Raw genomic sequence first — 15494 nt, forward strand, 5'->3', positions numbered from 1 at the left:
CATATACAAATACTGTTATTCCTTATATAAATAGGTCTTAAATGTCTTACCATGATGCAATTTCTCTATGCTGGCTGCCATATCTCAGCACCCAAGCACCAGTGGTTTATGTGCATACATAAACTGGACATTTGTAACAGATAGATTTATTTGCATGTTTGTCAGTGACATTAAGCACATATTAAAACCTAAACCAGGTTTTAGTCTATAGCTTTCTGCCAACAAAAAAATGAGGTGTGTGGTTCATGTATAACATCCCATGATTAGACACTGTTAATCTCAGTAAAAAATACAGTTATACAGTTAACCTCACAAATGGTTGAAATTTCAATGATTTCCAAAACTAAATACATTTTAGAGGCAATTTTACTGGCAATTTTAGGTTAAAACAGTCCCATGCACAACTTTCACATATTTGTGTTGTGAATAACACCAGTCAAATTTTAGTTTTGCTCTTTGCTGATATGTGGAGCAGCGGAACTGTGTTCTCTAGAATGATGAAGCTCCATCCAGTACTTCAGGGATGAGTTGGAGAGTTGGTAAAGTTATAGAGTGTTGATCAACCATCAGCCAGGTCTCACTGATGCTTTTGCCACTGAATGCAATCAAATGCCCAAAACAACATTAATATACGTTCTATCTAGGGCTGTCGCGATATCCGCAGTAAAGCACTATCGCGCAATTGGCGAGAAAATCGCAGTGTGTGGGACATAACCAACGCAACCGCGATATTGGTGTTTTCCCCATGCGAGGGCTTTATTAGATAATTAACTATCTACATTTATAACCTAATGCTTATTAATACTGTATTGTTATAGTAAAATAATACAGTGTCTAGATTTTGCGAGGCGTCTCTACCCGCAGCCTCGCCTATATCGCGCTTCGGCTTCGGGACCCTCGCCGTGTGATGCCGTGTCAGGAGAGCGTGCATTGGTCCGCAGAGGTCTTTAGCTTCTTTACTTTAGTTATTGCGATCAAAGGAACGTAAATACAACCAGTTCATGAATAAAAGAAAATCAAGCTTTTACTGATGCAGAAGGACTGCTTCTGTGTTATCAAATATACTGAGAAGCATGATATGCGTGTCAACCTGGAGTTTATTGACTTAGTTCCAACTGTGCACTGTAAAAATGAGGAAAGAAAAATAAAATAATATAAAAAATATATATATATATAGTGGAATTAGGGACAGTTTTATATAAATGGCTCATATGAGACCTGCTTTAAATCTGTAACACTATATTAAAATATAATTGCTGCCCTAAAATAAAAATAATACACTGTTTTTAAGATGTTTATTTGAATGGGGAATTTATATTGCAATTTTGATAAATCTGATAATTTATTCCAATATTTTAAATGTGTTTTAGATGTGACCAAATGTAATAGTAAGATGTAGGACTAATTATATAATCATATTACACTAAAAAAAACTATTATCCTTTTTATAGAATAAATGTTTAAACCTAATATAAATTAATGGGAGAGTAAAAAGTGTGTTGTTGAATGTAATTTATTTAAAACCAGTTAAAAGAAGATATAAGGTAACCGCTGAGCACCGTGCGCTCTCCTGACTGGACGCGTCTGGCGGCGGGGGTGTCCAAGGCTAAGCTATATATCTTGCTGTGTTCTGAGTAAAATATAAACATAAAGCATTATTTACCCACTATAAAAAAAAATAACACCCACATGTTTAGCAGAAGGGGAGTCGGATTTTACCGGTGAGTCAAAATTCGCCACAGCTGTTATTTCAATTATTATTTAAATACATTTAATTAAATAATATCTCGCGCTTTACACTCAGCTCAGAGCATCACTTTAAATGCTCGATTCACGCTGATATTCAGCAGCTGTGAATACTTCGTTGTCCTGAGGAGCCTTGGATTAATCTACACACTTATCTCTCCTGAAAACAGTTTACTTGGGTGAGTAAAGCACGTTTAAAGCTCGATAGCCCGTAAACCAAAAATATATTATATTAGCTGCAGTGTTCAAAGCATGTGAAACAGTATTCATGAAGAAAACTTTTATATAGCTCTAATATGAAGGCATATCGTGTCATATTGCATATCACGGTGTTGAGCTACCATATATAACTGCAGGGCAAATTCTTTAATCGCATCATTTTTAATTCTTGGAAATCTACAATCCCTGTAAATCACACATAGACTTGTTACATCTGAACATCTGTAAAACTTCCTTGACTATTTAGCATGGGTATTTGGCAGTGAAAATGAGGCCAAAATGGAGGGACATGGCTTTGCAGGTTAAACTGCACCTACAACACCTCCTTTTGAAAAAGCACCACATTTTAGACAAGTGAATTAAAAGTCTAATTGAACATTTCACACTCTGCTGTAATTATTTAAATCCTGCGTTAATCAGCTCCTGTAGGAACTCGTGTTCAGCGACTGCAGGTTGCTGTAAAGGTAGGGATAGTCTTGGTACGTCAGAGGCTGGTCCAGTCCGAAGGTCGAGAGAGCAGCTAGCAGCAGCGTGCGCTTCCACAGGCAGAATTAGCCCAGGCTAATTAGTGCAGCGAGGGAGCGGCCTTTGGGTTTAGAGCTCCGACTGAGAACCGACTCACAATAATCATATGCTCACTAACTTTAACAATAACAGCCCCATCATCAGCATTGATTACTCAGAGAGCGAGTGAGATAAAGAGAGAGAGAGAGAGAGAGAGAAACGCAGTGTGTTAACAGCGCTCATAAAGTTATGTAATTTAACTGCTGCTTGTAAAGAGAGAACAGCGGCTGCTGGTGTTCAAGGATACAGAGCTGTGGCTGTGTAGGCGTTCAGTGCCAGGCGTGGGTGTGTTTGTGTGTGTGTGTGCGTGTGTGTGCGTGTGTGTTAGAGCTACACAATATGGACATAAAAGGATGTGATGTGTGATGAATAAGCCGGTCACGATAGATTTATTTTTTTTGTGAAAAATATTTTGTCCCTGGAATTATTGCGATAAATGATACAGTGGTATGAAGAAAATTTGGGCACCCCTGATAATTTTCATGATTTTGCTTTATAAATCTTTGGTTGTTTGAATCAGCAATTTCAGTTAAATATATCGTATAGCAGATGAACACATTGATATTTAAAACGTAAAATGAAGTTTACAGGATTTACAGAAAGTGTGCTATAACTCTTTAAATAAAATTAGGCAGGGGCATAAATTTGGGCATCCTCGTCGTTTTTATTGATTTGAATAATTTTAGCACTAATGATTGATTGGAACACACAATTTGTTTGGTAAGCTTATTGACCTTTGACCTACATACACAGGTGAATCCAATTGTGAGAAAGTGTTAAAGGTGCATCTTCTCTAAAGAGTGGCATCATGGCAGCCTCAAAACACAACTCTCAAATAAACTGAAAACAAAGGACGTTCAACATCATGGTTTAGAAGAAGGATACAAAAAAGCTATCTCAGGGATTTCAGCTGTCAGTTTCCACTGTGAGGAACATAGTAAGGAAATGGAAGACCACAGGTACAGTTCTAGTTAAATTATCTAGAAATAAACCAATTAGCATGTCACTTGCCATTTCCTTTAATAGTCGGATGTGCTCTGACTTTGGCGAATTGGTATTTTAATGGCGCAGAGCTTCTGTGCTTCTCAGCAGAGGAAACTAACCTGCATGTTAACGCTGTTCATTTATTATTGTGTTTTCAGTTTATTGTTGATGTAAAAGTTGGGTTGTGCTGCTGTGTGTCCTTGTGTGTGCGTAGCATGCGTTGCCAAGATACTAATGAATGTCTGAAGGTTGACTGTTGTCTAGATTCTATTCAGTCAGTGGTGCACCTGTGTTTTCTCTTGCTGAGATAGCAATACACCAGAAATTTACCTAAACACACCATCCTTCCAGACTACTGTGCCCATCAGCGTAGATATATTCATAAGCTCCGACACTTTTTAAACGAAACGGGCAGAGTTTCCAAGCCGTGGCTTGAGGTTTCTTTGGAACTTAAAGTGGCAGTCTGTATTATTTTGTTTCTAAACTGAAAGCAGAAGCATTTCTGAGTGGAGAAGGGATGAAATATTGTGTTAAATGGCACCAGTTTGCTGAAACGACCATCCCTGCTAGGCCTGATATACAGGTGCTGGTCAACGAATTAGAATAATTTGAAATAGTGCAATCATGAAATTCTTTGAATGCATTTTTTGTGCAGAAAGCAAATCAGGTGTTCACCGCACCTGTCCTACTCGTTAGACTAATCACAGAACTCGTTACCTGGAAAAAAATTTGCTCAGCTGAGCTTTCCAAAAGGCCCATTTAGGCCATTTAACTGTGACACTGTTGTTTTATTGAATTAGAATAATGGAGAAACCGTTTCATTGAATTAGAATAATTTTTATTATAATTACAATCATCACTTTCTCAGTATTTTGTGGCTGCCCCCTTGGCTTGTATGACTGCCTGAAGTCTCCGCGGCATCGATTTGACCAGCTTGTCGCAAGTTTCCGCACTCACAGCTTCCCAGGCAGTGGCGATGTTCTGCTTCAGTTGGTCCAGCGTAGTAGGCTTTCTGTCGCGAATTTTCCGCTTGACGATGGCCCAAAGGTTTTCAATGACATTGAGGTCAGGCGAGTTGGCCGGCCATGCCAAAACTCACTGTTTTTTAGTGAACCAATCTTTGGTCGACTTTGCCGCATGAGCCGGTGCAAGATCCTGTTGAAATATGAAGTCTTCTTCGCCGAACTGTTCCTCAACAGTCGGAATCAGGAACGTTTCCAGAACATCTTGATATACGGCAGCATTGACAGTCTTCTTGAGGAAGCAGAGTTTCCCTACACCTCGAGCGGACATGCATCCCCAGACCATAACGCTCTGGGGAAACTTGACGGATCTTTTCACGTACTCGTGGTTGTAGGTTTCGCCACCACGACGCCAGACACGAGGACCTTGGTCACCGAAGGAGATGCAGAAGCGTGATTCGTCACTGAAGACCACTTTCTGCCAGTCTTCAGCAGTCCACTCGCCGTGTTCTTTGGCCCACTTCAGCCGTTTCTCCATTTGTTTCTTGTTCAGCATCGGTTTTACTGCTGGAACGCGAGATTTGAAGCCGAGTTCGCGCAGAAGACGGTAAGTGGTTGATCTGGAGACGTCAGCGCCGGTCTGCTTGTTCCACAAGTCGGTGAGCTCGGAAGTGGACTTGAACCGGTTGCTGACTGCGATCTTTCTCAGCTGCTTGTTGTCGCGAGCAGAAGTTTTTCGGACGCCGGAACAGTTGGTGCGCTTGCTGCAGTTTTTCTTGAGAGCTTTGCAGACGGAAGACTGGCTGATGCCGAGCTGCTCAGCAATTTTAGTTTGGGTCTAGCCTTGTTGGCGAAGGGCTTGAATTTGAGCCACTATTCCGGTTGAGAGGTCGCGCTGCTTACCCATGATTGATTTTACAACTTAGAAATTCTACTCAACCCTGACTTTATACTGCACAGTGAACACTCTTCACAGAAAACAAAAATTCGAGCATTTATTCTAATTCAATGAAACGGTTTCTCCATTATTCTAATTCAATAAAACAACAGTGTCGCAGTTAAATGGCCTAAATGGGCCTTTTGGAAAGCTCAGCTGAGCAAATTTCTTTCCAGGTAACGAGTTCTGTGATTAGTCTAACGAGTAGGACAGGTGCGGTGAACACCTGATTTGCTTTCTGCACAAAAAATGCATTCAAAGAATTTCATGATTGCACTATTTCAAATTATTCTAATTCGTTGACCAGCACCTGTATTCATTCTAAAATCTGTGGTGTTGGGTCGCTTTTCGCTGGAGTTCTTCTGGCCACGTCAAGCGTCTTTATGTACTTACGTCACACGTACAGCCTCTGAAAGAGGATCCAGCTCAGTTTTACTGAATGTGAGCGGCTGGTGGAGCAGTGGAGACTTCAGAAGGAGAAACCCAGACCTCAGTAGCTTGTTCATTTGCACTGTGAGAAAACTGAAAGTTGTATATAATAACTCTCTTACATCCTCTGAAGACATTTCCATCAGCAGTTTCTGACTGAGCTCTCTCTTTCTCTCTCTCTCTCTGACTGAACGTAACCTGGAATCAGATTCATCTGCTCTGAAAGGAGACCACATCACACCCGCCCAGTTTAAAATGATTCTTACACCTGCTCAGTGCAATTACCCATTCTCACCAGAGAGGGCCCTAAATCCCCATCAGCTTTAAACAGCTACAGTACATTCATGTGCTGTGTTTGATCTGTTATGTCCCCACAGCAGTTAATGATTGTGAATATGAAAGTCAAGATAGCGGTTGAGATATGACTTATCATGCAGCCTTATTACTTAGTGTGTGTGTGTGTGTGAGAGAGAGAGAGAGAGAGAGAGAGAGAGAGACACAGAAAGAAATAGAGGGAAAGAGAGAGAAAGATGAGGACATGTATAAAGAGGATAGTCTGATTGAGGTTGCTGTGTAATTCATGATGTGTGGGTGTTTGGAGCATTATGTGTGTGTGTGTGTGTGTGTGTATGTGTGTGTGTGTTAGCGCTGTGTAGGTGTTCATTGATATCCAAAACAATTCCAGGCAACACAGAGACACACGTCCTCAGCTGATTGTGCAGTAAGCAGAGTGTTATGCTCTGAGGGAATGAGGCAGAGATTAAGGAAACACAGGCTGAAGTGATTTGGCTGCTGTTCTGTCAGCTCGGGTGTGTGTTGGAGCTTTGCTGTTCTGAATTGGGTTGCATAAATTAGTTTCTGCATCTGCAGTTCATCTCCCTCTCTCACTCGCTTCACACTGTTCCAGCAGCTACTGCTCCATAATCAGGAGCACGGCAAGCTGCAGCTCTGCAAAATCAACCAGAAGAACCGCAGTCCAACAAATTCACCTGCATTAGATGATCACAACAAAATCAAAAACAACCACAAGATTAATTAAAGCATGATCAGACACTGCCACAGATACTTACACTTTGTAATGAAGTTTATAAGGAGATCAAAGCAGTGAGGCTGTAGTTACAATAACTGAACACAATGCTGAATCATTTTCTGATAATAAATAATAGGATATTGCTTAGTGAATAATACACATTTTATACATATTAATTGTGTATATAGTGTACTCTGAAGATTAATTGACACTATTTATAAAGATTAAAAAATATTATTATATTATAGTATATTGTATTAGTTTCCTGTTGCACTGAAAAAAATTAAAGCCTAAAAAAAGTATAGGACAGAGCAAATAAATAAATATGAATGTCATTCCTGTTTAATCCTAATTTATCTTTAGCATTTTTCCCAAGTTTTCTCTCAACTTTCCACCTTAAATGTGACTGCTTAACCAGCCATTCCAAAACAAGCTGTATTTTTAATCAAGCTAACACTAGCAACAAGATCTATTTTAACTCTCACTTAGCATCACCAGAGGCTGCTAGAGTAGTTAAACAAGATCTGTCTCATTTTTAGTTAATTTATATCTCACTCAAGTTTGACGAGTTTTCCGTTCCACCTTAAATGCAGCGGTAGTTACAATCAGATGAAAAGAAAATCAATTCCAACATTTTTTGAATAATTTAAAGTTTTTTTAAGTTTTTAAAGTTTTTGTTTCTGACTCTGACATTGGCTGGAAGTGTTTGACAGTCTATAAGTATAACAGTGTATATTTATATTACATACACAGTATTTGTGTTATTAAATAATGATATTAATAAAATAAATGTAAATGTTGGGTCAGTTCTTCATGCAAACACTAATATTCTTAAATAATGTTAGGCTGTGTTATGCTTATACAATTACAAAATAAGTACAAAGACAATTTAGTAAATTAAATAAAATGCTGGAATTTTGCTAAAAGTTTGATTTTTCCCCAAATTTTTAACCAAATTATAATCTATAAATCAAAAAATTATCAAAAGATGCATCATTAGTTGCAGCCCTAGATTCTTTAAGGCACAGAGGATATCAAGCGATGAAGGTGTTATTTTATGTCATTCCTCCTGCAAACACAGCTTAAAGTGTTAAACAGGAAGTAGACCTCCTCCCAGCTTTGCAGGAATGAACATGTTTACAAATACTTATAAATTAAATTAAGTTTCCGTACTGTCCCAACTGTCAGATTTGCAGACATAATAATAATAATAATAATAATAATAATAATAATAATAATAATAATAGTAGTATTATTATACACCTAAAGTATTTACAAAAAACAACCAAAAACTAACAAATCAAGTAAAAAAAGTAAATAATAACAGATCAAATATAGAATAAATGTGCAACAGATAAAGACAGCCTCCCTGCTGATCTCATAGACTTCATTATAAAGTGTGTGTTTTGTTCAGGTCCTGTAATCTAGAGTGTGATCACAGTGTGTGTTCTGATCAGGCGTGATCTCTGATTGATTGAGGGCGATGTTGTCAGCAGTTACGGATATTAAAACAGTTTTATTTGTCTTGCAGATCTTTTGCAGACTACACAGCGCACTGCACGAACAAGTACGTGTCTCCTTACAAAAACATCTTCCCTTCCTGCCTCCCTTCCTCCCTAAACACAAACAGACACACTTTTTTTCATCCATCTATCTTTATATCTCCCCTCCTCTGAGGCCTAGAGAACATCCTGATACGGCGGGCAGGCGGTGGCTGAGGGAGGCGCTGGACTAGTGTTCCATATCCGTGTGCCCTCAGGGTGATGTATGTAGTTTATGCCAGAGCCAACTGGGCTCTCCAAACTCTGATTAAGTCTCAGATTAGAATGTTTGTCCACACTGAGTAAATACAGGGTGTTTGTTGAATGGGACGAAGATGTCGCGGATGGTTCTCTGAAAATCCGTTGTAATCTGTTAGCTGGGTTAATCTGTGTCAGTTAAACCGGCCCAGAGTGTGCTAGTGCTTTGCTGTTTAAGTGTAAAAATCCCCAAAAAACATATTAACAAGGTGCAACAGTTTTCTCATGTAATCAAGGGTATTATTAGGCTGTTTTTCTTCCTTTACTACAGTAATGCTGCGTTCCATTTCAGCTTGGATGTCGGAATTTACTAGTTCCAGTTATATATTAGAAAATATATATTACAAAATATTAGAATCCAAGATGGCTGCACAGCACATCAATCTGTGTGCCATTTGATCAGTACTGTCCTACACACATTAATGTGTTCACCTTTCTATGGTGTTTGGATGCGCAAAATACTGTATATATAATGTGCTGTTATCAACTGTTAGCTTTAGCAGTGTTAACCTGAGACTGCTATCATTGGCAGCAGATAAAGGTTTAACTGGAAAGCAGTAAACTTGGGTGTGACATCATTTCCCAGCTCTGACATTTAAGGTTAATGGAATACAGCATACATTAGGTGTTGAAACATTGCTGTGCAGAGAATTTGATTGCCCTGGAAAAAATGAAGAGACCACTTCAGTTTCTGAATCAGTTTCTCTGATTTTGAAATGTATAGGTTTATGTTTGAGTAAAATAAACACTGTTGTTTTATTCTATAAACTACAGACAATATTTCTCCTAAATTCCAAATAAAAATATTGTCATTTAGAGCATTTATTTGCAGAAAATGAGAAATGGCTGAAATAACAAAAAAGATGCAGAGCCTTCAGAGCTAACAAGTTCATATTCATAAAGTTGTAAGAGTTCAGAAATCAATATTTGGTGGAATAACCTTGGTTTCTAATCACAGTTTTCATGCATCTTGGCATGTTCTCCACCAGTCTTACACACTGCTTTTGTCACTCCTGGTGGTCAGTTTGGTTTGATGGCTTGTGATCATCCATCTTTCTCTTGATTATATTCCAGAGGTTTTCAATATGGTAAAATCAAAGAAATTCATCATTATGAAGTGGTCTCTTATTTTTTCCTATAGCTTACTGTTATTACTGATCTGGTCAGAAGATCAGGCTAAAGTTCAGCAAGTGTGTTTCACTCTTACGCTCAGATTCATTACAGCTCATGTGCGGCTGCTCTAGAGCGATCAGTTCTATTAGCTTTAATTTCTGCAGAAATTATACAATCTGTATCTAAATGCTTTGTCAGCATTTGTCAGCATAGGGGGAGTAGGGGGACCTACACCACTCCAGTGAACAGTATTGATTATCTGGTTACGGAGGCTTCTTTCAATAGTGGCAATCTACAGTACATATTAGGCAGCCAGTGAACGTTCAGTTGTTGATAAAAATGTGTGATGAAATTTCAGCACATGCACAAAAATCCGAGACACTTTGAAGTAAGAGAAAAATAGTGACGTCTAGACGAACACTATTATCAGTTAAACAGAGTGCCACATCGCTCACACCACACAGAGATAATGTGTGAGACGCAGCAGGCCTTATGATTGCAGTTATTGACGTAAGCCTTTGTAATTGTCTGTGTCCTAAATAAGTGTGTTATGAATGCTTATTAAATGCCTTTTTTTAGACAAATATTGTCATTGTTTTCCTGAGGCACTGGTTAAGCTGCTCAGTGCAAACTGGTTTCTAAACCCTTTTCAAAATCTCATAAAATGGAATTCCAACCATTGTTTAACATGTCTACGTAATTTAGTGTTTGAGATGTAAAAAAAGAAAAAGAAAAAATTAAATACGGGTTTGGTGGGAAATTCCTGGCTTAGATTTCTGGTTTAGTGCAAAATCACTGCACAGTGATTTATCCCATTCATTTTTAATGGGTAGCGTCGACTCCATCAGACACAGTCGCCTGATGTACTGTGGGTCCGGCGCATTGAGTCCAGGGGAACAGAGGTCTTTTTGCAAATAAATCATCCAACGTGATGCGTCTGTCCAATCAGAGAGCAGGTTTTTGCCTGAGACGTGTCCTCAGTGCCGTGTACAGGCTTCCCTGTCCTTTATGATCAGTCCTTGCTGATTTATGGGGACACAGATCAATGGAATCCAGCGTAGACAGGTTGCAGAGATTGTTGGGGTCTCTGTTGTTTTCTTTTAAATATTAATATATAATTTAATTGTAAACATTTGCTTTTGTTAGCCTATATGCTGCTCACTAGACAGTGTTATGTTTGGGTGTTATCTATTGGGTGTCACCCACAATCTGACACATTTTTTGCCTCCTAAATAGTAGTTTTACATTACAGTGTAAATTTGTAGTCTCTATAAAGAACACAACTTGTCATCTGAATAAGGGTGCTTTATCTTCTGCATCAACAGTCCTCTCACTATGCTGAAGCAGTCGTGTGTGTGCATGGAATTAGCACATGTTGCGTGTACTGATCAGCGTTCGGACGGCGTTAGTGACCGCCCTGTCTCTCTGTGTGTGCGTAGGTGGTAAGCGAGGCCCTGAGCTGGACGATGAGGAGCTGGTGAGTCTGAGTAAGAGGCTGGTGGAGGACGCCGTGTTTCGGGCAGTGCAGCAGTACATGGAGGAGACGCAGCAGAACGGTGCGGCGCCCAAAGACGAGGCCCCGTCCCCTCTGACCACCAACAAATGACCCCGTGGCCTCTGAGCCGGAGCCCTCACCCACCCAACCCCGGGCGGAGCGCTGGAGCCACGCATGCCTCCTCCCAGCCTCCGGGCGAGAGCGAGCGAGAGCGCCGTGGAGCGATAAGAGCTCAGGGAACTGGAGAGCGGCGGGACGGAGGGAGGGAGCGCGTCTGAGACGAGGCAGCTGAATTTTGGATCTGGATCGGGATTGGACAGTGGATTATTCGCTATGCAGCTTTCTTCCTGTGTGTTCGTACATGCGTCAAACCTGCAGCCGTCACCAGTGTCCTGCCCGAGAGAGGGCCTTTCTGTTCTTTATTTTTTGCTTTAAGAGAGAGTTTAAGAGTTTGGCTTGGAATCAGCTTGGGTTTACAGTTTCCCATCTTTTGGCTAAAGATCAGTTTTGTGCTGATTGTGTGTTCAGTTTGTTGGATTTTTTGTTTCTTTGTTTTAACACTGAAGCTAAGAAGCTAATGTAGATGTAAAGCTAACAGGAAATAGAAGCTTTTATTCCAAATAACAATTAGCAAAAATAATCATACACTGATCTCGCAGTGTGTGGAATTATTCAGTAATCAAACTCTAATCAAACTTGCTTATGTGGTTTCTGGCACTGTATGAATCACTGTTATCTGTAAACATGGGTTAAAGCGTGCTAGGCTAGCATAGCTAGTCTGTTGCCTTTTGTCTACAGTACTCTGTCTACAGTACTTCTGTCTGCTTTCATTCTTTATTGAGGTGTGAGTTAGCAGTTAGCATAAAGCTAATTGGTGGGGTATAAGCTTCTATTAAATATGTTAGCTACAGTTAGCTACTACTACTACTTTTGAGGCAAAGGGGGAACTGTAATCATGGTATTTGAATTTGAAATTTAATTTAAAAGATTGGCTAAAGCCTGAATTATGAAAGGGGGGTGATGGGGGGGGGGGGGGGGAAGGAGAATAGATGAGGAGACAAAGTTTGGGGAGAAAATTAGTGCACAAGAACAGTGCACACAGGTCACCTGGAGTTATGAGATGGACAGATGATCTCACACATACACACCCACACACACACCCACACACACACACACACTACAGTGCTAGGCTCGACTCAGTTCGACAATCAACGCTGCGCAACACCTCTAAACCCACAGAGAACATGAACTAAAAATGAACTGCATCTCTGAACCTCTTGACTCTTTAATACCTGAAGAGCAGCACAGATCTGTGCGCTTATAACAGCTCCAAAGACAAGCTTAGGAATCCAGAAGCGCTATGAAGGATGTTTGTCACTTTATGCTATTGTGTTTCTCAGCAAGTGAAAACATGCAGGCAGTATATCTTATCAGCTCTTCCTATTGATTATGATAGAATTATTATTTAGCTATATATAGATTTAGAATAGGATACTGGGAAAAGATCTCAGTACATCCTCTAGACAAAAGCCTTATATATTTTATACCTCCAAAATAGCAACTTGGGATCTTTTTAACTTTCAATAGAAGTAAATGTAAAAAGATTTAATACCAAATAATTTCTGAGCATTTCTTTCGATCCATTGGTTATTACATTTTGACACAATGTAAAGAACAAATGAGATCAAAAAGTGTTTTTTTTTTAAGCACAGGAGTAATATACATATCACCACTGCCTGAACTAAACTTCTATTGTATCCTCACATTATTTTGTTATTTTTTTCCACATCATTCTAAATCTCCTAAAACTGTAGTTTAACATGTTTCACATGATTGGTAAGAAGCTGTATAATGTCTAGAATAAATAATAACAATTAGCTTAATTAGCATAATGTGCTAATTAAGCAAAACTAACTATAACTGTAAAAATATATTCATTTAATTGATTTAATATTTTTAACTGATAAATAGGTACTGTGTACATATATCATTTAATTACTACTTTTATTTAAATAATTATTCACATATAAAAACACTTTTTGACTAAAACTGAGTCATAGTTTATATTAAATCAGAATTTATTAATGAATGGATCATGAGAAATGTTCTAAAATGACATAAGATTTTATTTCATTCATTTTTATTGAAATTTAAGAAGGATTTTTCTTCTCTTGAAATGTTGCTGTTTTGGAGATACTACACACTACAGCTGGCCACTGCAACAAATAACTGAGATTATCTGCTATTACTCTGTGTGTAACCTCAGAGATATGTTAGATACACAGCCCAAATGTGAGCTGTTTTCACTTGCTGAGATAAGAGGATGTTGTGTAGTGTGTAATTGTGTGTGTGTGAGTGTGTGATTTGTTATGGCTGATGCTAATTTCAGTGTTAAGGATCATGATGTGCTGAATAGCTGTATTGTTCATTTCTATATTTTGTTTATTTGTTTGTTTGTTTGTTTGTCTGTTTTTGTTTGTTTGTTGTGTTCTGCAGGCCGTGTGTGTGACACACATCTGCTGGAGAGGATGCTGGAGGCAGAGAGAGTGTGTGTTCAGAGGCGGGTGAAGGACTTTAAGACACTATTAGAGCAACCAGCAGTACGGGCACTCATCACACGAGAGCTCAGCCTGAACACACACACACCTGACCAGCAGCAAACCAAACTCTAACACACACACACACACACACACACAGCAAAACACTGACTAACACTCATTTACACAGTCAGAGACCAACAAACTGTTCACACACACATTTCAGCAAACTGATCACTTTGGTTCAGTATCTCTCTCTCTCTCTCTCTCTCTCTCTTGCTCTCACACACACACACACACATATATATATATATATATATATATATATATATATATATATATATATATATATATATATACACCAGTGTGTTACACTATATAATCTTTTTATATATATATATATATATATATATATATATATATATATATATATATATATATATATATATATATATATATATATATATATATATAAAACACCTCTAAGGGCGTTTTCACACCGACACTATTTGGTCTGGTTGAACAGACTCTGGTTTGTTTGTACCTTTAGTGCGGTCCACCTAGTGGAGGTGGTTTCAGTCCAGTCTAAAAAGAACTCTGGACTGGTTCACTTGTGCTTTTGATCCGACCCAGCTATCAAATATACTCCTTTAATTTGAACTAAACTGATTTTAATATCAGTTTTATCTCATATGTTAGGCAGATAACGCTTATTACCACAGCTATGAACAAACACTGTCTCTGCTGCTCCATGCTGTTTACACACGCTGAGTGTGCTGCGTTCACTACTCGCAGCTGTGCGACTTCGTTTACTACTCGTTTAATATGTGCATTTGCGCGCTGCACATATAATTAAAAAGACTGCTTAAAAGTGCAGCGTTTCAGTGTTCTGTGTTAAAGCAGCTTCACACTGCACAGATATACACGCTGGAACACGGAATCTGCTCGCTATATTTACTTTCTTGCCCCCACGCCAGACACCTCTGACCAATCACACGAGCCTGCTCGTGTGGTTTATTGGTGCGCATTTTGGTGTGTTTAGGTTTATTCCTGTGTGAAACCAAACCAAACCAAACAGAGGGAGAAAACGCTCCAAGAAAATGATCTGGACCCTAGAAACGAACTTCAGGTGTGAAAACGCCCTCAGGGACCCCCAGACGTTCCATATTTTCTCTATTTATGTTGAGTTGAGTTGGAAAACAATTTGGACCATCTGGGGTCCTTTAGGACCCTTTTGAGAACTGCTGAGTTATATACACACCAACAAACTGTAGACATTAAATTGAACACTCTACAGTGTTTCATTAACGCGTGCACACACACACATACAAACACACACACACTTTCTCTCATAATAGTGACCAGACAAAACCTTCATCGACACACATTTACACCCAGCACTTTCACAGATATACACACACTGTATAGACAAATAACTAACTTAAGAGCACACGAACACACAGTAAACCAAACTCTTACATATAAACACTCTCACTCATTCTTAGGCTGGTTAGACTTATATAACAGGCTATATAACACCTACATAAGCCTTTCTTCATAACAACTGGTTCCAAACAATGTCTTTAATTATAAATAGGGTGCTTTTGTCATGTGATGTCATTTCCCCCTTCTAAACATGCTTTGACATCTGAAACTTGTTAGAATAAGCCTTTATGAGT

General features: G+C 38.9%; 1 protein-coding gene across 3 annotated transcripts in view; it reads left to right on the top strand.

Annotated features, from left to right (window-relative positions):
• The window catches only part of LOC103041313 (A-kinase anchor protein 7), a 63735-nt gene extending 49490 nt beyond the window's left edge, over window positions 1-14245 (top strand). The window contains exons 8-9 of one of the 3 annotated variants that reach the window (XM_007259688.4): window positions 8403-8438; window positions 11223-12092. In XM_007259688.4, the coding sequence (XP_007259750.2) occupies window positions 8403-8438; window positions 11223-11389 (203 nt within the window). In that variant the 3' untranslated portion in view covers window positions 11390-12092. Of the gene's footprint in view, window positions 1-8402; window positions 8439-11222; window positions 12093-13774 lie in introns of those variants that run through there. The other 2 variants (XM_022662641.2, XM_007259689.4) reach the window with 2 other exon arrangements.
• Window positions 14246-15494: the final 1249 nt, after the last annotated feature.

The sequence above is a fragment of the Astyanax mexicanus genome, chromosome 1 (genome assembly GCF_023375975.1).
Source record: "Astyanax mexicanus isolate ESR-SI-001 chromosome 1, AstMex3_surface, whole genome shotgun sequence".
NCBI lineage: Eukaryota > Metazoa > Chordata > Actinopteri > Characiformes > Acestrorhamphidae > Astyanax > Astyanax mexicanus.